This window comes from Ursus arctos, unplaced genomic scaffold (assembly GCF_023065955.2).
Source record: "Ursus arctos isolate Adak ecotype North America unplaced genomic scaffold, UrsArc2.0 scaffold_8, whole genome shotgun sequence".
NCBI lineage: Eukaryota > Metazoa > Chordata > Mammalia > Carnivora > Ursidae > Ursus > Ursus arctos.
Window position 1 is genome coordinate 64584243 of NW_026623100.1, and position 21306 is coordinate 64605548.

Consider the following 21306-nt stretch of genomic DNA (forward strand, 5'->3'; position numbering starts at 1 on the left):
TATATTGTTGAATAATACAGCATTTATGCAAACTCAGCACTTTGTATTGAGCTCCTTTTATCCTTAAAGCAATTGGAAAAAGTAGATATTGTATGTCTATTTTCCATGAGGAACTGAGCCTGAGAGAGAATAACAACTTGTGAAAGAACACATTGGTTAATATATGTCAAAACTCATGTTTTTTCCACAATGTCACATTCCATTGTTAGGGGGAAATAAAAGAGGCTGAGTTATTTCATGTTCCTGTTATTTCATGTTCCTGTTACACTGCCCTAGAGATTTCATCTAGATTCATTAAGACGTATATCTCCTACAGCCTAACATCTTCTACCATCATAGCCTAACTTCAATCCAATGTTTTCAATGTTTAGATATCTGTCACCTTAAATGGAACCCACCATTTTCTGCCCAAACTAGCAAATACACACCCACCCACGCCACACCATTTTCTGTTAATTGCTCCACCAATTTTTGTCATTCAGGGTCAAAACCTTGGTGTTATTTATTCATTAAATGAAGATATTGAGCGCATACAAGGATTGTGCTAGGGATGCTGGGGTATACAATAGTTCAGTTTGATAGAGTTTTTGCTTTGTAAAGGCTTTGGGAAAGACAAACAAATAGGGAAACCAAACTAGTATATGGATATTAGAGGAGACTTCTTGGAGGATGACAAAGGTGGGCGGGTGTGGAGGTGTGTTTCATAGGTAAAAGGCATAGGAGGAGAGACCATGGCTTTGGAGGAAACAAAGATGTACTGTTGAAGCATTGAGTTGTAGTGGAAATGGAGAAAAAGTGGGAGAGGTATGTTAGAATTAGTTCAAGCATGAAGGGTCTGGTAAACTACTAAGGAATTTGGATTATCTGAATAGCAGGAGGAAGCATAATTAGTTTTGACTTTTAAAAGAATCAATCTGCTCATAGTTTGATTTCTCTTTTCCATTCCCTGAATCCAATCTGTTACTAAATCCTGTTGATTTCTTATTGTCTCATTTGTTCATCTCTATTCCCACTGCCAGCACTTAGTTCCAGCCCTTCCCATCTCATGCTTAGATTAAAAGCCCTTTAACCAGTTAGTCTCCACTTTCTTCCTCCAATATACAGTGCACACAAAGACTAGACCAACAGTTCTAAAATGCTACGCCAGGATAACAGTGAAGTCCAAGTCACCCACCTAGGCGCTTATGACCATCTCAACCCTATCTAATATTACTACTTAAAATCACTTTCCAACGATGCCAGCCAGCTTCCTCAAAAATCTTCCCAAATGCAGTTTACATTCTTTTCTCACCCCTGCAACCTCGTAACATTATTCTCCTCTCCCAGGCATAATGCACTTCTAGGGCATACTGAGGACGTCCAGCAACAGCTTGTCCTTCTCTCCTTTGATTTCTTCTCACCCAGCAGAGACTGTGCCAAACATATCTGCATTGTATTAACTCGAATGATGTTACAGATTGAGGTTTTCATTTTCTTTTGTCAGAAAAGACTCTCTCATAAGGCCAGGCCAGGGACTTCGAGCGCTCCGAACAAATGCTTGTTAACTTTAATTAAGCCGAATCGGGCGGGTTTGCGGAGCCTGAGCGCGCAGTGGGGAGAGGGGGCTGATACACTGGAGGATGGATCGGGAGCGCCGGGTCCCACACAAAAGAGCTTCGACAAACACGTGAGAGGCCGGGGAGAAGACCGAAGGCAGGGCGGGGTAGCCAGGGACAGCCGGGAGACAGATACGGGAGGCTAGCCTCTCGCGGGGCCGCGGGAGGCAAGCTGCGGCCGTTGGTAGGCGTGACCGCGCCAGTCTCGCGGGAGCGGCGGTTGGGCGGGCCGTTGTCCCCGCGGGCGGGGCGAGTTGCTAAGGAAATGACTGCCCGCAGCGCCGCGCCGTGCCGCGCCGCGCCGGCCGGGCGGGGTCTGGAGCGGCGCCGTTTCCGCTTCCGCTCCCTCTCTGCTCCTGTCCCGTTACCGCCTCCTGGCCGGCCTCGCGCCTTTCACCGGCACCTTGTGTCGGCCGTGCAGCCGGGCCCGCTCCTGCCACGCGCGCGCCCCCGGGGCTCCGGCTCCGGCACGGGTCGCGCCCCGCTCGCCTACCCCTGAGGCCGCCGGCCAGCCGCCGCCATGGGTGCCTACCTCTCCCAGCCCAACACGGTGAAGTGCTCCGGGGACGGGGTCGGCGCCTCGCGCCTGCCGCTGCCGTACGGCTTCTCCGCCATGCAGGGCTGGCGCGTCTCCATGGAGGTGAGGCGGGAGAGGCCCAGAGGCGGGCCGCTGCAGGGCGGGAACCTGACGGAGAAAGGGAGCGGGGGGATGGGGTCATCCCCGGGGAAGGGTCCGTATCAGGAGCCTGCAGCTGCAGCTGCGGCGGCAGTTTGACGGGCGGCAGCGAGAGTGGGCCGGGACCCGAGAGGGAACTGCTGGTGGTTGGGGACCGTGTGCCGGTGGCCAGTTTGGCGGCGAGAGCTCGGCCATGTGGGGAGAGGCACCTTCCGCCCACTGACCGCCCTCTCCCCGTGCCTTCGCGCCATCCTCTCCTGCCAGCCCAGCCCTCCAGGCTCATAAACGGTGTGAGGTGTAGTGTGGGAGTGAAGATGAAAAGAGGGACTATTTATTCATTTACTTTTGCGAGGACGAGGAGAATAGATGGGCATGACTACTTTTTTTTCCCCTTAAATATGTGCTGTGAGAGGCCTCTTTTTGGACGAGGAGTTTGACAGTGAAAGGAAGCCTGGGCAAGTAGTCTGTTCAAATACTTAAACACCTAGTTGCTTGGCTCTGGGCACCGAATGTGAATTTCAGAGGCTCGACCTGACCTCCAGGAATTGTCAGTCGTTTGTATTCTCTTCAGGGCCTTTTACGACCTTTGGAAAACTTCAGTTGTGTCGATCGGTATCATTCCTTTTTTATTATGCTTGATATTTTTTCCTCGGGATTTTTCTAAAACTTAATCCCTAATTGTCATTTGCCTGTGCTTGTTGTGGTTTATGGTTTCCTTGATTTGTAGTCTATTCCATCATAACCTATAAAGAACCGATGTTTCTAGAAAATTTCTTCTGGATAAAAGGGAAAGGTGGACAATTTCTGGATAAAAAGAAGTAGAATTGGCCAAAATGGATGTTAAACTACAAGGGAGAACGGGAAAAACCATGCAGGAAGGAAAGGGAGAAAGACGTGTGTAAGACATGTCTTTGTGAAGAGTGTTGTGAGATCTAGGCAGAAGGGCCAAGGAAGTGCTCTAATTATTTATGGGATTAAGGGTTTATCTACTTACTAGGTGGGCTTCAGGTAACATCCTAATACTGTCTCCCTTGGGAATTTCTTCAAATCCCTCACTCCTCCCTGTGGTTAGCTCTGGAATGACAGTATAAACTTAAATGGTTTGTTCTCAGACTCAAATTTTATCCCCACAGCTGATTTTAAACAGTTCTGTCATTAGGTATAACATTTCAAGAATGAGGGGAATCCTATAATTCATCTCATCTAGTTTGGTTCCTGCATTTTATAGCTGGAAAATTGAGGCCCAGAAAGGTTAGGACACTTGTGCCTAGGTGGAAAGAATCTGTGGGATGAAGTTGTTCGAGACACTTACTGAACACTATTATCATAGTGTGTCAACCTGAAGTATAGCATTCATATTTCAGTGGGGTGCTCAGTACTGAGCTTACTGGGTGCTTGGTAAATGTAATTGTCTGAGTGTTAGAAATATCTGGATTTAGCTTCAAAAGAAAAACCTTAATGTAAGGCTGGGGTTTGGGTTAGTTGCTAGTTTGGAGAGTCCATTTCTGTGGCATTTCCATTAATATTGTAAGATTTTGAGGTGACTCTTTCATCTCACAGTAAGGCTTTTCCTTCAGGTTTCTCATTCCTTATTTTCTATTTTCTTCTTGCTGTGGTTTTTCCTAGGGCGTTTTTTTGTTTTTGTTTTTGGGTTTTGTTTGTTTGTTTGTACTCTTCTTTCTAGTTTTCTTTACTAACTGAGTTGCTTGGATATTTAGTTTTCCAAGTTGTTTGCCCAGTGATTCTGTTCTGTTTGTTTCTCTGCAGGGTATTTCCCTTTATTTTTGGTTTCTCCTTTGGTAATTAGAAAATGACTTTTTTTCATCAGCAGCTGTTTAGTTTGTAGAGATCTTGTTAGACTATTCCTTAGATCCTAATCTTCCTCCTGAGAGAGTTTGGGTTTTAAAATCTTCCTGTTATGCTGTTTCTCAATTTATCTTTGTTTGAATGGTTATCTTTAATCCTCTTGAAGTCCTTCTTGGGATCCTTTTCTGCTGCATCAGTACTTTTCCTTCTGGCTTTGTTTCTTTTCTCTCCGAAGTATAACAGAGTGTCTTTGCTATGGCAAGAAAATAACTGTGACCTGTAGGCTCTTGAGTGAATCTTACCTTTTCCGAAAGTGTACTCATCTGTTCCTCTTAACCTTTAGGGCTCAATCCCATGTATTTATTAATTCTGTTGACCTTATTTGCTTGGTCCTAATGGTTCCTCTGAGGTAAGTTTATGCAAATACACATTACAGAGGTTGCTAAAATCCTAATTGATGCATTCATTGATTCAGCCTTAGAGAGTACTATTTTACCCCTTCTCTTGAGGCAAGGATGGCAACTGTCAATAGCTGGCATTTTATACTTTCTGCCTCTCTCCAGCCCCTCTTGCTGTGGAACCAGGGTGTTTTGAGGAGGGGTAAACAAAATACCACAGTTGATGTTCCCTTCCCTTCTTCCTTCTCCATGGTTTGGAGGGACCCTCAAGCTGGTTGAGGTATGTATTTTGTGGGTTAACAGGTAGGTTGTTGGAAGGGTGCCTGAGAAATATATATGGAAAGGCTCTGAGTTTTTGGTGGCTAATGAGAAGTCCAATCTGAAAGTGGTTTTTGATGTAGTCTTAAAGGGACACGGGTACTTTTAGTTTTGGGTTATGAGGTTCTCTGGAAGTGACAAAACTGCTTTCTTTGGGGAGTTAGGTTTTTTTTTTTTTTTTAATTCTATGAATTATATTTGCCTTCTTTAAAAGGCAATATCAATACCAAGAGTATACTTTTGAGTAGGCTAGCTGTGTACTGCCGTATAGAAGCTGGCTTATTAGTGGTCACAGAGGGTCATCTAGAATTGAATGTAGATAATGTTAAGCACAAAATTCTTAAGCTACCTACATGACAGTTTTAATCATTATATTAATGGAGCAAAATATAAAATGGGATACTACAAGCATTGTGTGGGGTTCCACTTAAGAGAGGGTATCTGAAGGCTGAAGAGCATTTATTGTCCGATCCTCAGATTAATGCCTCATCTCTACATCTTAAAGCACTTTTTACTTACTGAACCAGATCAGAATTCCTTTGTCTAGGATGCAGTTAAGCAACTTCTATAAAAGGGCATTCTTCTCATTTGATTAGCATGCAGTACCTATTCACAATTCAAAGATAGTATGAAATGATATCAAATGTATATCCATGAATATGGAGAAGTTGTTTTCTATTATACTATTCCTTTACAAGTTCCTAAGCAACTGGAAGTTAAAATCAAAATTTATTCCTTAAGATTTCAAGACTGTTTTACATAAATTATTTCTGTTGCCCAATCCTATAGCAGATGTTACTACTACTTCTCCACCCCGACCCTCTATTGGGTTATTATCTTCGAATTGTACTTTGAGTGGTAAGGTAAGGAACTGTACTTTGAATTTGAGTATAGAAGTTGAACAGATCTTATTAGTAATTCTTGCCATTGTAAGCTGTTTTTTAAAATTATGCTGTCTGAAAGCATAAATCTTTAGAACTGATCTTAGAGAGTCACTGATAAGTAATGACATGCTTTAAACTGAGTACTAATTTCAGTGGAACTGTTTTCTGTTTCCCTCAAAGATGGAGTCTGTCAACTTCTAATCATATATAGTACCTAAAAATGTATATACAGATTTCTTATTAAACAATTTTATTGAGATATAGTTCATATACTGTATCCATTTAAAGCATACATTTCAGTGGTTAATATATTGACAGAATTGTACAACAATCACCACTATCAATTTTAGAACAGTTTTATCACTCAAGAAGAAAACTTGTAACCATTACCGGTCACTTCCTATCTCCCTTCCCCAAACCCTCTGCAACCACTAATTTATATTATATCTCTATGGATTTACCTATTTTTAACATTTCATAAAAATGGAATTATAAAAATGTCACCTTTTATGTCTGTCTTCTTTTTTTTTTTTTCTAAAGATTTTATTTATTTATTTGACAGAGATAGAGACAGCCAGCGAGAGAGGGAACACAAGCAGGGGGAGTGGGAGAGGAAGAAGCAGGCTCACAGCAGAGGAGCCTGATGTGGGGTTCAATCGTACAACACCGGGACCACGCCCTGAGCCAAAGGCAGACGCTTAACTGCTGTGCCACCCAGGCGCCCCTGCCTTCTTTTACTAAACAATATTTCTTTTTTTTTTTTTTTAAGATTTTATTTATTTATTTGAGAGAGAGAGCAAGCATGACGAGGGGGAGGGTAGGAGGAGGAGGAGAAGCAGATTCCCTGCTGAGCAGGGAGCCTGACATGGGGTTCAATCCCAGGACCCCAAGATCATGACCTGTGCCAAAGGCAGAGGCTTAACTGACTGAGCCACCCAGGTGCCCCTCTAAACAATATTTCTAAGAGTCATTCATGTTGTATCATGAATTCTTTTTTATGGCTGAATAATATTCCGTTTTATGGATATTTTGTTTATCCAAATGGATATTTAGGTTTCCACATTTTGGCCATGATGAATAATGATGCTAAAAACATAACATTTATAAATTTTTAAGTGGAAATAAGTTTTTATTTCTCTTGACTATATCATGGGAGTGGAATTGCTGGGTCATATAGTAACTCCATGTTTAACATTTTGAGGAGCTGCCTGTTTTCCAAAGTGGTCACACCATTTTGCATTCTTACCAGCAGTATATGAGGGTGTCAGTTTCTCTACAGCCTCCCTACACTTGTTATCTTTTTATTATAGCCATTTTAGTGGGTGTGAAATGGTATCTAATTGTGGTTTGGATTGTATTTCCCTGGTAGCTTATGATGTTTGAGCATCTTTTCTTGTGTTAGTTGCCTCTTACAGATCTTTGGGGAAATGTCTGTTTAGATCTTTTGTCTGTTAGTATTGGGTTGTCTTTTTTCTTGTCTTTTTATTGAGATGTAAGAGTTCTTTATATATTTTGGCTACAAGTCCTTTATCAGATATGATTTGCAAAATTCCCCTATTCTGTGGGGTGCCTTTTTGCTTTCTTGTTAGTGTCCTTTGAAGCATAAAAAAAAAATTTTTTTTTTTAAGATTTTATTTATTTATTCGACAGAGATAGAGACAGCCAGCGAGAGAGGGAACACAAGCAGGGGGAGTGGGAGAGGAAGAAGCAGGCTCATAGTGGAGGAGCCTGATGTGGGGCTCGATCCCAGAATGCCGGGATCACGCCCTGAGCCTAAGGCAGACACTTAACCGCTATGCCACCCAGGCGCCCCGAAGCACAAAAATTTTTAATTTTGATGAAGTCCAGTTTCTCTATTAAAGAGTTTTATAGTTTTAGCTCTTATATCCATTGTGGGTTAATTTTTGTGAATGGTGTAAGGAAGAGATCCAATTTCATACTTTTGCATGTGGATATCTACTAGTCCCAGCACCACTTGTTAAAAAGCCTATTCTTTTCCCTCACTGAATTATCTTGGCATCGTTGTTAAGATCATTTGACTATAAATAATGAGGGTTTATTTCTGGACTCATTCCATTCCATTGATCTATATACTTATGGCTATGCCAGTACCGCAGTGTCTTGGTTACCATTAACTTTGTGGTGAGTTTTGAAGTTAGGAAGTGTGAGTTTAACAACTTTGTTCTTTTTCTTATTTCTTCTTTTCTGGGTCCCTTGCATTTTCATATGAATTTAGGATCAGCTTGTCAATTTCTGTGCAAAGGGCACTTGGAATTTTGATAGGGATTGTGCTGAATCTGTAGATCCAGTTGAGTGTTGTGTTGCTATCTTTAACAACATTGAATCTGTAGTTTTCTTGTGATGTCTGTGGTTTTGGTATCAGGGTAATATTGGCCTCAGAATCAGTTGGGAAGTGTTGCTTCCTCTTCTATACATTGGAAAGATTTGTGAAGAATTGGTATTATTCTTTTAAAAATATTTGATAGAATTTACTAGTGAAACCATCTGAGGCTAGGCTTTCTTTGTGGGAGGTTTTGTGTGTGTGTGTGTGTGTGTGTGTGTGTGTGTATGTTTTAATTATTTTATGTTAAGTTATGGTAAAATATATATAACATAATGTACAGTTCAGTACTGTTAAGTACATTCACACTGTTGGGCGACCAATTGCCAGAACTATTTTCATCTTGCAAAACTGAAACTCTATACCAGTTAAAAAGCTCCGCATTCCGCCTGCCCCCTGCCCCCTGCCCCCGGCCCCTGGCAACCATTCTACTTCCTGTTTCTATGAATTTGTCTACCCTAGGTACCTCATAGAAAGACACATTTGTCATTTTGTGACTGGCTTCTTTCACTTAGCATAATATCTTCAAGGTTCATCCATGTTGTAGCATGTGTCAGAATTTCTTTCCTTTTTAAGGCTGAATAGTATCCATTGTATGAATATACCACATTTTGTTTACGCATTCATCTGTTGATGGACACTTAGGTTGTTCTTTTTGTGTATTGTAGATAAAGTTGCTGTGAAACTTGGCAACTATGCAACATGCATATAAAAATATATCTTCAAGACTCTACTGCTAAGGCCGAGACTAAGGTGTCTGCTGAGGTCCCACTTTCTGGTTCATAGATGTCTGCTTTCTAGCTCTATCTTCAAGGCAAGGGAGCTCTTTGGGGTCTCTTTTATAAGGGCCTAATCTCATTCACGAGGGCTCCTCCTTCATGACCTAATTACCTCCCAAACACCCACATCCAAATAATATCATGTTGGGGATTACATTTCAACATACGAATTTTGGGAGACACAAAATATTCTGTAGCATTGAAATAATATATGCATATAATTTTAGAAGTCAGATAGTAATACACGACTCTTTAAAACCAAAAATATAGTTCCTTTCCCAACCACCTTTGAACTTTTTGTCTTGGTTTGTAAAAATTTGGATAAATTTATGTATGTAAATGTAAATGGTTGATCATCCGGTAACACAGGAACATTTGTGGATGTATTTATAACCCTAGGAGATGGAGATCAGGCAGGATAACCAGGATTTTGTTAATACAGATCTACTGGTTGCCTAGAAGATCAGAAGGTTCTGTATGATACGTGATTTTATGATACATAAGGCAAGGCCTTAGGGAGGGCCCTGACTCAGGTGACTTGTGTATTCTGAGTCATCTCCTTCAGACTGTCAGCTGTTATTATGTTATGATACATCTCTAGGTTTAGGGTAGGAAATGAAGGAGGTGGCATCCATAAGGTATTTGTCCTGAGGCAGCTGGGAACTCACCATCATGAACAAACATGGAAGTCCTACTATGTTGCAGAACATAGTTGTAGGCCCCAAAGCTGTAAAGAAATTTAAGACAGTCTTGGCTTTTGAGCTGGTTTACAATGTAGTTTTGGACCTAAGACTCTATTCCCCCATGGAATGCTGGATAGCAATACAAGATAGTATATGCTGAGTAAAGTATATGCTGAGTAACCATATTGAGAGACAGTAAATATTAAAAGAGTTTAGAGAGAGGAATGGTCATAGAGTATTTGTGTGATTGAGAAAGATCTCTTGGAGGTGGTGAGACTAACTGGACGTTAAGGAGAGAGTATAAATGGGGACAAAAGGAGAGGAAGAAAGTGGAAGGAGAAGAACGAGAAGGAAAAGAAGAAGAATATTGGAGGGAGGGATAGGAGGAAAGACTCTGAGGCATGCTTACTACTTTGGGGTGGTCACTGTCAAGAGTGGAGTTGTTTCTTTTGGGGAATGATATGAAAATTAAGAGATTAGGTTATAGAGATGGGTAGGAATGACGATTGAGTGCCTGTAAGTTGTGCAGAATTAATCTTATATCCAGTAGAATCCACTGAAGCTTTCAGCAATAAAGTGTTATATTGGGAAGGATAATCTGGCATCTGAATGTATGTAGACTGGATTACAGGGGCACAGAGTAGAAGCAGGAAGGAGATAAAATGCTGTTAAGAGTAAGGTAATCCAGGAACAAAGTTATCAAGGAAAATTTAGTAGGACTTGGTGATTGGATGGTGGAAGAGAGCCAGGAAGTCAAGGTGGAGTGGTATTAAGTGTTGCCTGGGAAAGTTAAGATTCCATGAACAGAAATAAGACCTACAGGGGAAGTTCTGATTTTTTTGAAGACTGCTGAGTTTCTAGTTACATATTTTAAGTTTGAAGTGAAGGGACATCCTATAGAAACAGGCAATTGGAACTTCACAGAACCCAAGAGAACTTTCAAGAAAGCTGACATGGTTTTCACTATTTAATTATGTATAGTATTTGGGAAAAAAGAAGCCTGCAGAAATGGCTATTTGGGTTGCCATTTGCTTATTGCCTGCTCTGTGAAGTAAGATCTTGAAGGAAAAGGTTTTGAGATTAAAAGTTTAAGAGGAAATATAAATCTAAAAAGAGAGGAGATAATTTTAACCAGTTTCCAATAAATGGTTTAATACAGACTTTGTTGAATGAAAAGAAGAAAGGAGAAACAGTGCTTTGGAGGCAGAAGTGAAGGAGAGGTTAGGTAAAGCTGTAGAGAAATTTTGAGGTAGAATAGAGATGATGAGGTAGTTCTTGAAATCTGACCTTGATCTAAGTAAAGCAAGAGGTTAGCTCATCTGCTAAGAGTGAAAGAAGAGCATTGAGAACTTGAACAGTATGGGAAAGGTTTGTGACTGACTGTGGTTAATATATTTAAGCATCAGTGCAGAACACGTGAAAAAAATGCTGAATGGAATTAGGGTGTACAGTCAACACGATTTCATGACATTTTATGACTAGCAGTGCTTATTGGCTCTGATTCAGGGGTAAAGAAAGCAGTTGGTCGGGTTATACAAGGTTGGATGAGTTTTTCTAGATTGCTAAGAGACAGTGTTGAAATACTTGGCTCTGGCTCAGAAAGGTCAGAGAGAAAGAAAAGCAAGGGTAAAGGTAGGGAGGCTCTGAACGAAGATGCAAAGGGGGAAACTAAAGTGCTTAGAGAAGGTAGAACAGTTCCAAGTGATAAAATAGATCCAGAGCCTTACCAGGAAGTGGAAGAGAAGGTATGTGGAGTAGTTCTAGGAACTGAGGCCTCGAGATGTAAGATGAATCTTTATGGTAGGCATTCCTCTTTGAGAATAAGGATAGAGAAGGAAAGTGTGAGGTAGGTGCTGAATTTCAGAACAGAATATATATTGTTAAATTCCAGCTTAAAAGGAATTTTACATTTTTTGCAACTATTGTATCACAATAGTTCTGTGATGATAAGGGTAAGTAAGGTAGCTATTCTTATTCCATGTTATAGGAGAGAAAATGGAGGCACACCAAGAGATAGCTGGCCAGAAATCCTGCAGGATATCATAGCATGGCCACTTGAGGACAGTTCATAGATTTGTTTTGTCATCATTATCGTTCAAACTGGAACAGTATGGCATATTGTACAAAAATTTTTAAAGTAAAAAAATAGAAAATAATTGTTACCCAAGTCTTAACTCTCCACCCAGTTTGATATGTGTTGTGGTCTTCCAGACTTCTAGCATATACATACAGGTGCATTTTATTTTTTTCTCCTTTTATCACTTAGTATATTGTGAACCCATTTCCAAACGAACACATTCATTTAAAAAAAAAATTTTTTTTTAAAGATTTTATTTATTTGACAGAGACAGCCAGCGAGAGAGGGAACACAAGCAGGGGGAGTGGGAGAGGAAGAAGCAGGCTCCTAGCACAGGAGCCTGATGTGGGGCTCGATCCTAGAACGCTGGGATCACGCCCTGAGCCAAAGGCAGACGCTTAATGACTGCGCCACCCAGGCACCCCTAAAAATATTTTTTAAAAGATTTTATTTATTTATTTGAGGGGGTGGAGTATGAACTAGGGGGAGAGGGAGAAACAAATTCCCCACTGAGCAGGGAGCCTCGATCCCAGGACCCTGAGATCATGACCTGAGCTGAAGGCAGATGCTTAACTGACTGAGCCATCCAGGCACCCCCCACATATTCATTTCTGATAGCTACATTCTATTGGAGGGATGTACCACTTGTAATCTAATTTCTTCATGGAAATGTGGATGTTCATAATTGTTTTTTATTATAAATAATGGTATAGTAAACATTCTTATACGTATCCTTGTACCCTTGTCTTATTACTTCCATAAAATAAACTTTTGAAAGTCTAATACTAGATCAGAGGGCATGCACATTTGAAATTTTGATACATATTATCAAATTGTGCTCCAGGAAGGCTATACTAATTTATATTCTTGTTGGTCAGGATATGAGAATGTGTTTTTACTTCACTCTTATTACCATTGGTTACTGTTCATCCTTTTCATTATTCTAATTTGCACAAAAGCGTATTTCCTTGTTTTTAATGTTCGTTCCTTTAATTGCTATTTTTTCATATGTTCGTATGAAGCTAGATCTGCTTCAGCTTCACATGCTTTTTGTGAGGACAGATGAGGAAGTCAAAAAAGATGATTTGAATAGAGGTATGGGTTCAAAAGAGCTGGTACAGCTGTGATTTAGAGTGGCATTGCAGGACAGAGAATGATGGTCTTGTTCCACTGGGAAGGAGCGGACAAGAAGACTGCTCTTCCCTCCCCTATCAAAAAGTGGAATTAGTTAGACCGATTTCTCAAATTTTAGTGATACATTGAGTCTTTTAAAAATATTTAATTTACTTTTGAAATAGCTAAACATTCCCATGGCTCATCTCTCTCCCATCCGTCTGAACCCTCCTGCTCCCCACACAGTTAACTGCTTTTCTTTAGTTTTCTGTGTATCCATGTAGTATTTCAGTATGAAAAGACAAATATCTATTCCTATGCTCCCTCTTCTTACACAAAAGCAGCTTACTAAATATATCATTCTGTACTTTGCTTTCCTTCTGCACTTTGCTTTCCTTATTTAACAGAATATCTTGGAGCTCTTCCATGGATTTTTTTTTTTCTTTTTAAGGAAAACAGTACTTGTGGAGCTCCAGAATTCACTAAAACAATTTTAATTTAATGTTACTTAAATGAGTACAAACATAGAATTGGGCATAAATTCCATGCCAACAAACCACACTACAAAATCAACAGAATTAAAGTCAACATTAATATGACACAACTGTTTTGCTGATACTAATTAGATACAGCAAGACTTAGGTAGTGACTGCTGAGGTATAGTTTCTTATGGCTTTAGCAAGCTTGTACCACACTGTATCCCAGGCCGACTCAGTTCTCCCACCACTTTTCTGTAATCCAGTTGAGTCCTCTGTTCTACCTTTCCTTTATTCCATAGCACTATCATCTTTCTATAGGAGTTATATCATCATGCTATATGATTTAACTATTTACTGTGTTTATTGTGTATATCCCTCATGAGGATGTAAGTTTTTTATGAAGCGCAGGTCTTCATTTTATTCACTGATACATCCCAAACACCCAGAACTGATCCTGGAACATAATGGATACTCAGATATTTGTTGAAGGAATAACAAATGAAATCTTAGGCACATTAAAGTCTGAGAACCACTGGTGGAGGATGCTGAGGGAATAGATAGTCATAAAGGCAGGCATTTTGGTGCAGAGAGAGGAGAGGTAGGTCCGGTAGGGTCTAACTGACCCTGGCTTAGAGGGAAAGGAGGCCAGTGTGGCTGGTGGTGGAGTGATTGGAAGAGGAAGAAGATGACCTCTGGTCTGTGGTGGTGCTCTCCAGGTCCTGGGGATGAGGCTCAGAGGCGATCGTTGACAACTTTATTACGTAGGCCATTGAGGGCTCTCCATGACAGCCCATTAGATTCTGGGACACTTTCTCCTGGAATCAACCAGAGGGAAATACAAAATAGTTATTTTTCCATTCTCTCATTTACTACCTTAAGATAGCTTTTATTTTCTAGATTGTATAATGAAGGCATAGTCTTACTACAGGGACAACAGAAGGACCCCTGCACTGATTTCCTAAGTATTGATACAGCTAGAAAAGTTTAAATGCCTGAAAGAGGAAGGAGAACCATTAATTTACACAAGGATAATCTATCAGCGTAAATAGCTGATCATATTCTTTTTGTTTGTAGAAAGTATCTGAAAGGGAGGTGGGGTTGTGTTCCAAGGTAGGGCAGAGTAAGCTGTAGCACACTCTCACCTAGCTTCAGCACCAGAATAATGGCATAGCCTGGAATATTTGTTTGGGGTGGCAAAGTTTTATTATTAGAAGAATTGGATCAAGCCTAGCCTTCCAACCACAATGTTGCTGCAGCAGGACCATTGCAGACTTCTCTTCATGTGTGCTGATGCCATGATCGATGAATGATATCTTATTTCCAGCTGGGGGTAGGAGGTGGGAAGGCTGATTACATGGGGCATTGTAAATTCCAGTTAACAAATACTAAACACAGTGTAACTTAATAACATTATTTGTTGGGAAGATTCTTTTGTAAATATATCCTCTCCCTACCTGAGGGTAACTTATTGAGTGAATTAAACTTTGAGAGAAGAGGGGAATAATTTGTTTAGATGGTGCTTTGGGGAAGTGGCGGTATAAGGGTATATAGTTCTGCAAATTTTAGTGCTTTCACTTAGGCTGTTTTAGGATTCTCCTAGAAACTTGTCAGGTTGGTAATGCCCTCAGGTCTCTTTTTGCTATCTTCCCTAACATTTTCTTCCTTGAAGTTCACTGATTTATAGAATGGGTCTGGAAGTGACTTTAAAGATCCTTTATTCTGGTTCTTCCCATAGTTGCCACAAATCCAAAAGGTCAGGTCTAGAGTTCCAACAGCCAAACATTCTGCCATCTGGACTGAGATCTCCTAGGCTGAGGCTGCTAGACTGCAGAGGTAGTGACCTGATTCATCTCTCTCCCTTCCACCCTCCCCCCCTTCCTTTCCGCCCCTACTTCCCTCCCTTGGCCCCTTTCCTTTCTCCCTCCCCTGTACTTCTTTTCTTATTTTATCATCCCATTTTCCTTTCTTATTTCTAGGCCATGTAGGTCAGCCAGGGAAGGGTTAGTGAGTTTAAGGCGTGAAGGCGGTCCTCACGACCTGAGGTGCACAAGGAAGAACATCCTTTGACGTTGAGAAATGCTAATTATGCTCTCTTTTTCCTAGGATGCTCACAACTGTATTCCTGAGTTGGACAGTGAGACAGCCATGTTTTCTGTCTATGATGGACATGGAGGTAACTTTAGCAGATCATATTGGTGACATTCTTGAACTCCAGTTCCAGACTTTAGGGGGCAAGAACAGGTCCTTTGTTCTTTTCCTTTCCAAGGTTCTGGTCCTAAGATATCATTTCCTTCCCGCTGCTGTTTTTCTCTATTCTGCCATTCTACTTCCTAACAGGATATTGTATTGGTTTATAATCTCACCAGGCCTTGTTTTAATCCAAAAAGCCTCTTCCTATATTAGAATTTATTTTTTTTCCACTGAGAACTATGTATAAGGTGAGAAAAGACAAAAGGTATATTAATATAGCCCTGAGAGAGTTGATGGTGAAATCCATTTTCTGGATCAGAACTTCCTAAACAATTATCTTTCAGATAGGTTTCGGTTGTATAAGATAGTCATTTCCTCGACCCTTGGGGTTCACTCCAGTATGGCATGTAAATGTTATATCGCTTTATATGTGGGAAGCAGTGCTCTGGATGACCTTACCTTTCTTCTAGGGGAGGAAGTTGCCTTGTACTGTGCCAAATATCTTCCTGATATCATCAAAGATCAGAAGGCTTACAAAGAAGGCAAGCTACAAAAGGTCTGTCTTTTCGTAGTGCTCCTCCTCTACTTCTGTAGGCTTTCCCTTGTTTTCCAGTCCTTGGCTTTTCCTTTCTTGTTGCCAGTAAGCTGCGGCTTATCGCATTTCTTAGAGAACTCTGTTCCCACTTGGACCTTTTGAGAGCTGCTTCATTGTTCTCAGGTCTCTGAACTGTTTTTTATTTATATGTGAGCATCTCCTTGTATGGTGGGTCGCACTGTAATTTGCATGCCATCTTTGTACCCAGGTTGCATGTAGTCAATTCACTTTGTACCCACTGTACTTTTTCCTACACTTGCCTCATACTATTTGGCTTATATACAGGCATTAGAAGATGCCTTCTTGGCTATCGATGCCAAACTGACCACTGAGGAAGTCATCAAGGAGCTGGCACAGATTGCAGGGCGACCCACTGAGGATGAGGATGAAAAAGAAAAAGTAGCTGATGAAGATGATGGTGAGCGTGGCATCCCTTGTTTGAGAGGAAATCAGCATTTTAAAGAATTCTTCTTTAATATTGTGTCAATTCTTAGAGAGGATGACTTTTTAGGGACTTGGGGAGTCCTCACATTAAAGAACCCTATGTCCTCCTATACTACATTTGAGGTTATGAAAGGAGAAAGCATTAACCTTTTTACCTAATGTCCATAGTTGTAAGCATTTTTATATACATTATCTTTTGTCATTGTGATGGGGTCTCTCTGGTTCCTGTTAATGTTTATGTGACCTTTTTTTAAAGACTTGGAACTGTCATTAGCGTCAGCAGCCAGACATTAAGCCTGGGCTATAGGCCTAAAACTAGTACTGTGGGCTTCTGCAGTCCTCAGCCATAATGAGGTTTCCAACTTATCAATCAAAAATGAGAGGTGATAAAAGAACTACAGTAACTAGTGTTTCTTTGACTAAGAATAGGGTGAAAGACAAAGACCAAAGGAAGTCTATGCAGGCAAATGTTTCTTGAGAAGGAAGCAAAGGGGTGTTCTGAGACTTGATAGGAAACTTGATAGGAGCCTTCGGAGTGGGCGGTGGTGGGGAAGTTGAAACTCAGCCTGCAAGCATTGTGGAAGTGGGAATGGGGGCTGATCCCATGAAGAGTCTGGGGTTGGGGTGCTGATTCAGCCTCTTCCCCGCAGTGGACAATGAGGAGGCTGCACTGCTGCACGAAGAGGCCACCATGACTATTGAAGAGCTGCTGACACGCTACGGGCAGAACTGTCACAAGGGTGCTCCCCACAGCAAATCTGGAGCTGGGACAGGCGAGGAACCAGGGTCCCAGGGCCTCAACGGGGAGGCAGGATCTGAGGACCCATCTAGGGAAACTTCTTCAGAGGAAAATGGCCCCACAGCCAAGGCCCACACAGGCCTTTCCTCCAACTCAGAACGTGGGACTGAGGCAGGCCAAGGTGGTGAGCCTGGCACTCCCACTGGTGAGGCTGGGCCTTCCTGCTCTTCAGCCTCTGACAAGCTGCCTCGAGTTGCTAAGTCCAAGTTCTTTGAGGACAGTGAGGATGAGTCAGATGAGGCAGAGGAGGAAGAGGAAGACAGTGAGGTAAGGGCCTGTGGGAGCAGACAGCTGCTGAATCTACAGAGGGCTTGTTTGGTCATCACGCATAGCTGTTGGCTCTTTTCCTTCTATTTTTTTTTATTTTGAATTTTAAGTAATTTCTACACCCAACGTGGAGCTTAAACTCATGACTCTGAGATCAAGAGTCGCATGCTGTCCCGACTGAGCTGGCCAGCTACCCCACCTTCTCCTATTCTTAGATCAGCCTCCAAGACTACTACATTCCAAGATTTTCTTGAATTCATTGTTTCCACCAACATAGGAACCATTACCTTTGAACCTCTTCCTTTGTTGGTACTATAACAAATAGATCTAGTTCTGGCCTTTCAGAGTTTGTCTCCCAGAGAGAGGACAAGAAGGTGGTGGTTGTTATTTTGGATATTTGGGTATTTCCTTCCCTGGCCCACTTATTTTCTGGCTATGTTACCTGGAGGGTGCTTTTGGCTGAGAGCCCTGGCCTTTTGTAGGACTTTCTACTCATGTCTGCTGACCCCAACTCAGGATATTAGTTACACCCATCTAGCCCTCTTCCCTCTCTAGATTTTTCTATCATGATCATATAGTTGTATCTTTCATTGCTCTCAGAATCTGTGTTCAGTCAGGGCCTCTTGGTTCTGAGTATGAGTTGGGGGGAGGGGGGCAGGGGGTCATCCCAGTCTCAGCAGCCTGGGATCATCCCTCTGGCAGGAATGCAGTGAGGAAGAGGATGGCTACAGCAGCGAAGAGGCAGAGAATGAGGAAGATGAGGATGACACTGAGGAGGCTGAAGAGGATGAGGAAGAAGAAGAGATGATGGTGCCAGGCATGGAAGGCAAGGAGGAGGTATGTAGGGAAGGGGAGCAGCAAGTCTGGAAAAGCCAAGAGGCAGATGGGATTCCCTGATTGTGATTTGGGGATGGGGAATCTCCTTGCTGCCTTAGTACTAAAGTCCTGGTTATGGGGGCATTTATGCTACAAGGGGAACTAGGTCTTTAGGGTACAGTTAGCTCAGAATAGAGAGCATGCTCTAGTCTTTTGAAAGATTAAATCTATGCCCCTCTTGTTTGTTAAAGCTCTCTTGGTGGTCCCAGTGAGAGGAGAAAGCATAAGCAAATGGTCAGGGGAGCACCAGTGAGGAGCTTGTGTCCAGAAGCTCCCATGATGCTCCCTTTCTTCCTCTTAAGCCTGGCTCTGACAGTGGTACAACTGCGGTGGTGGCTCTGATACGAGGGAAGCAGTTGATTGTAGCCAATGCAGGAGACTCTCGTTGTGTGGTGTCCGAGGCTGGCAAAGCTTTGGACATGTCCTATGACCACAAACCGGAGGATGAAGTGGAGCTAGCACGCATCAAGAATGCTGGTGGCAAGGTCACCATGGATGGGCGAGTCAACGGGGGCCTCAACCTCTCCAGAGCCATTGGTAAGAGCCAGGAAAATGTGGGAAGACTTCTGGGGTCTTATCCTCTCTTCCAGACTACCTGGTAGCAGACTTTAATCTTAGTAGGGCCTTGTACCTTTTTCCAAGTCCTTTGGTATCTATGACCTTTGTTTGTAAAATGTCTCCATGAGATAGGTAAGATAGCTTTCATTTTTGGGTGATTAAAAAAGACAGGTTAGCGACCTACCTAAGGTTTAGCAACCTGAAGATAGGGCTGAAACAAGAAAAACTAGAACTCAGTTTTCCATTCACTTAGACTATGGAACTTTGTAAGGAAGGGAAATGAATGGCAAGGCTTGACCAGCCTCGAGCACAAGTCTTGGGGGAGTGCTTAAACTACTCATCAACGAACCATTCCTTTACTTCAGGAGACCACTTCTACAAGAGAAATAAGAACTTGCCACCTGAGGAACAGATGATTTCAGCCCTTCCTGACATCAAGGTGCTGACTCTCACTGACGACCACGAATTCATGGTTATTGCCTGTGATGGCATATGGTGAGCACCAGCGGAATCCCCTAAAATTCCCTCTTTTATGCAGCATTACTTTTCTTGTAGGGCTCTGAGCTGGTTTGACTGTTGCATCCCTCTAATGGCTGCATTTAGCACTTTCCTCAAACTGCTCTAGGATTAGAGCCTAGGCAGACATCTTGGAGTCAAAACCCCCAAGCCTAAGGCAGAGTGAAGGACAGTCTCCGTAGGTGTTTACGTTGGCCCTGGGGGCTATCACCTCTCTCTGCACTCCTCTGTTCTGCCTTGGTGGGACTAAAGAAGAGTGTATTGTTTTTGATCCCAGGAATGTTATGAGCAGCCAGGAAGTTATAGACTTTATTCAATCAAAAATCAGCCAGCGTGATGAAAATGGGGAGCTTCGGTTATTGTCATCCATCGTGGAAGAGGTGAGTGCCTGGGTAGAGGAGAGAGGGAGTCTGGTTTGCATAGCCAAGGTTTTGTCTTTTGACCTGAGCTAAGACCAGAGCTGGGAAGTATCATTAATTACTGACAGATGCCAAACCTGACTAGAAAGTTCCATTTTCCTTCATTTCCCTGACTTACTCTCATGCCTTATGCGTTAGCAAGTGGCCTGTTCTGTGACGTCTGTTGCCTGTTTCCCTTCTACCACCCTGGCTCAGCAGGGTCAGCCCTCTGCCGGGAGTTTAGGTTCCTAAGGAGGTGTTCAAACCCTGATGCTGAGCTACCTGCCTTGTCCCTTTTGTAGCTGCTGGATCAGTGCCTGGCACCAGACACTTCTGGGGACGGTACAGGGTGTGACAACATGACCTGCATCATCATTTGCTTCAAGCCCCGAAACACAGCAGAGCTTCAGCCAGAGAGTGGCAAGCGGAAACTGGAGGAGGTGCTCTCTTCTGAAGGGGCTGAAGAAAATGGCAACAGTGACAATAAGAAGAAGGCCAAGCGGGACTAATGGTTGTCCAGACCCCTGCTCACCTAGACTGTTTTCTGAGCCCTCTGGACCTGAGACTGAGTTTTGTCTTTTTCCTTTAGCCTTAGCAGTGGTTATGAGGTGTGCAGGGGGAGCTGGGTGGCTTTACTCAGCCCATTCCAAAGAGGGCTCTCCCTCCACACAGCAGCCTGGGAGCCTCTGCTGTCTTCCCCAGCCTCCTTGCTCCTTGGGGCTCATCACCGGTTCTGTGCCTGTGCTCTGTTGTGTTGGAGGGAAGACTGGCGGTTCTGGTTTTTACTCTGTGAACTTTATTTAAGGACATTCTTTTTTATTGGCGGCTCCATGGCCCCCGGCCGCTTGCACCCGCTCTCTGTTGTACACTTTCAATCAACACTTTTTCAGACTAAAGGCCAAAACCTAATTGTGCCAATGGTGTCCTTTTTTCAATAATGCTGTCCTGTCCAGCCCACCCAGAATTCCCCAGCCCCAGACTCCACCTCCTTGGTGGCGTCGGCCAAGCCCCTCAGCGCGCTTGAGTGCCTGTGGGGGGGGGGGGCAGTCAGAGGGGGCAGAGGTATTGCAGTTCTCTGAGCTGCTGGGCAGGCTGGCCTAGCGTCGTGGCTCATCCTCACCCCCTTCTGGAATCAGGAATAGTTTCCTAGTTCTCCAGGTAGGGTAAGGACCAGCTGGGCGGCTCTTAAGACTGAAAGTGGGGCCAGGGCTTCTCTGCCCTCTTCACCCGCCTGGTTTCTGTCTGATCTGTGATTGGCTCGCCCGCTTCCTTTCGTCATAATCACTTCCTGGTCACGCTGTGGACGTTTTCGCCGCTCTGCTTTCCACGGACTACGCGTCCCGTGTGGCTCTGCGGCAGCGGAAGCGGAAGCGAGGACGGAGGTACCAGCTGGTCTCCGTAGGGGGGGGTAGGGGGCTCCATGAATGGACGCGGCGGCGGCGGCGGGAGCGGCCTGAGCTGGGCGCCGGGGCCAGGGCCGGGGGCTGCCCGGGGCCCGCGCCGCTGCATGGAGG

General features: G+C 43.0%; 1 protein-coding gene across 1 annotated transcript; it reads left to right on the forward strand.

Moving 5' to 3' along the window:
• Window positions 1–1858: 1858 nt before the first annotated feature.
• PPM1G (protein phosphatase, Mg2+/Mn2+ dependent 1G) lies at window positions 1859–20701 on the forward strand. Its single transcript, XM_026520978.4, has 10 exons — window positions 1859–2235; window positions 15253–15322; window positions 15810–15895; window positions 16220–16352; window positions 17029–17444; window positions 18147–18281; window positions 18623–18857; window positions 19244–19373; window positions 19672–19774; window positions 20095–20701. Exons 1-10 carry the CDS (start codon window positions 2116–2118, stop codon window positions 20299–20301), a joined length of 1635 nt encoding a protein of 544 aa, XP_026376763.1. The 5' UTR covers window positions 1859–2115; the 3' UTR covers window positions 20302–20701.
• Window positions 20702–21306: the final 605 nt, after the last annotated feature.

Excerpts from the sequence above, each read along its gene's own strand:
- PPM1G (XM_026520978.4), top strand. The coding sequence starts at position 2,116 with ATGGGTGCCTACCTCTCCCAGCCCAACACGGTGAAGTGCTCCGGGGAC. Across the intron at positions 16,353-17,028 it reads AGTAGCTGATGAAGATGATG|TGGACAATGAGGAGGCTGCA; the intron begins GTGAGCGTGGCA and ends TCTTCCCCGCAG. Across the intron at positions 18,282-18,622 it reads GCATGGAAGGCAAGGAGGAG|CCTGGCTCTGACAGTGGTAC; the intron begins GTATGTAGGGAA and ends CTTCCTCTTAAG.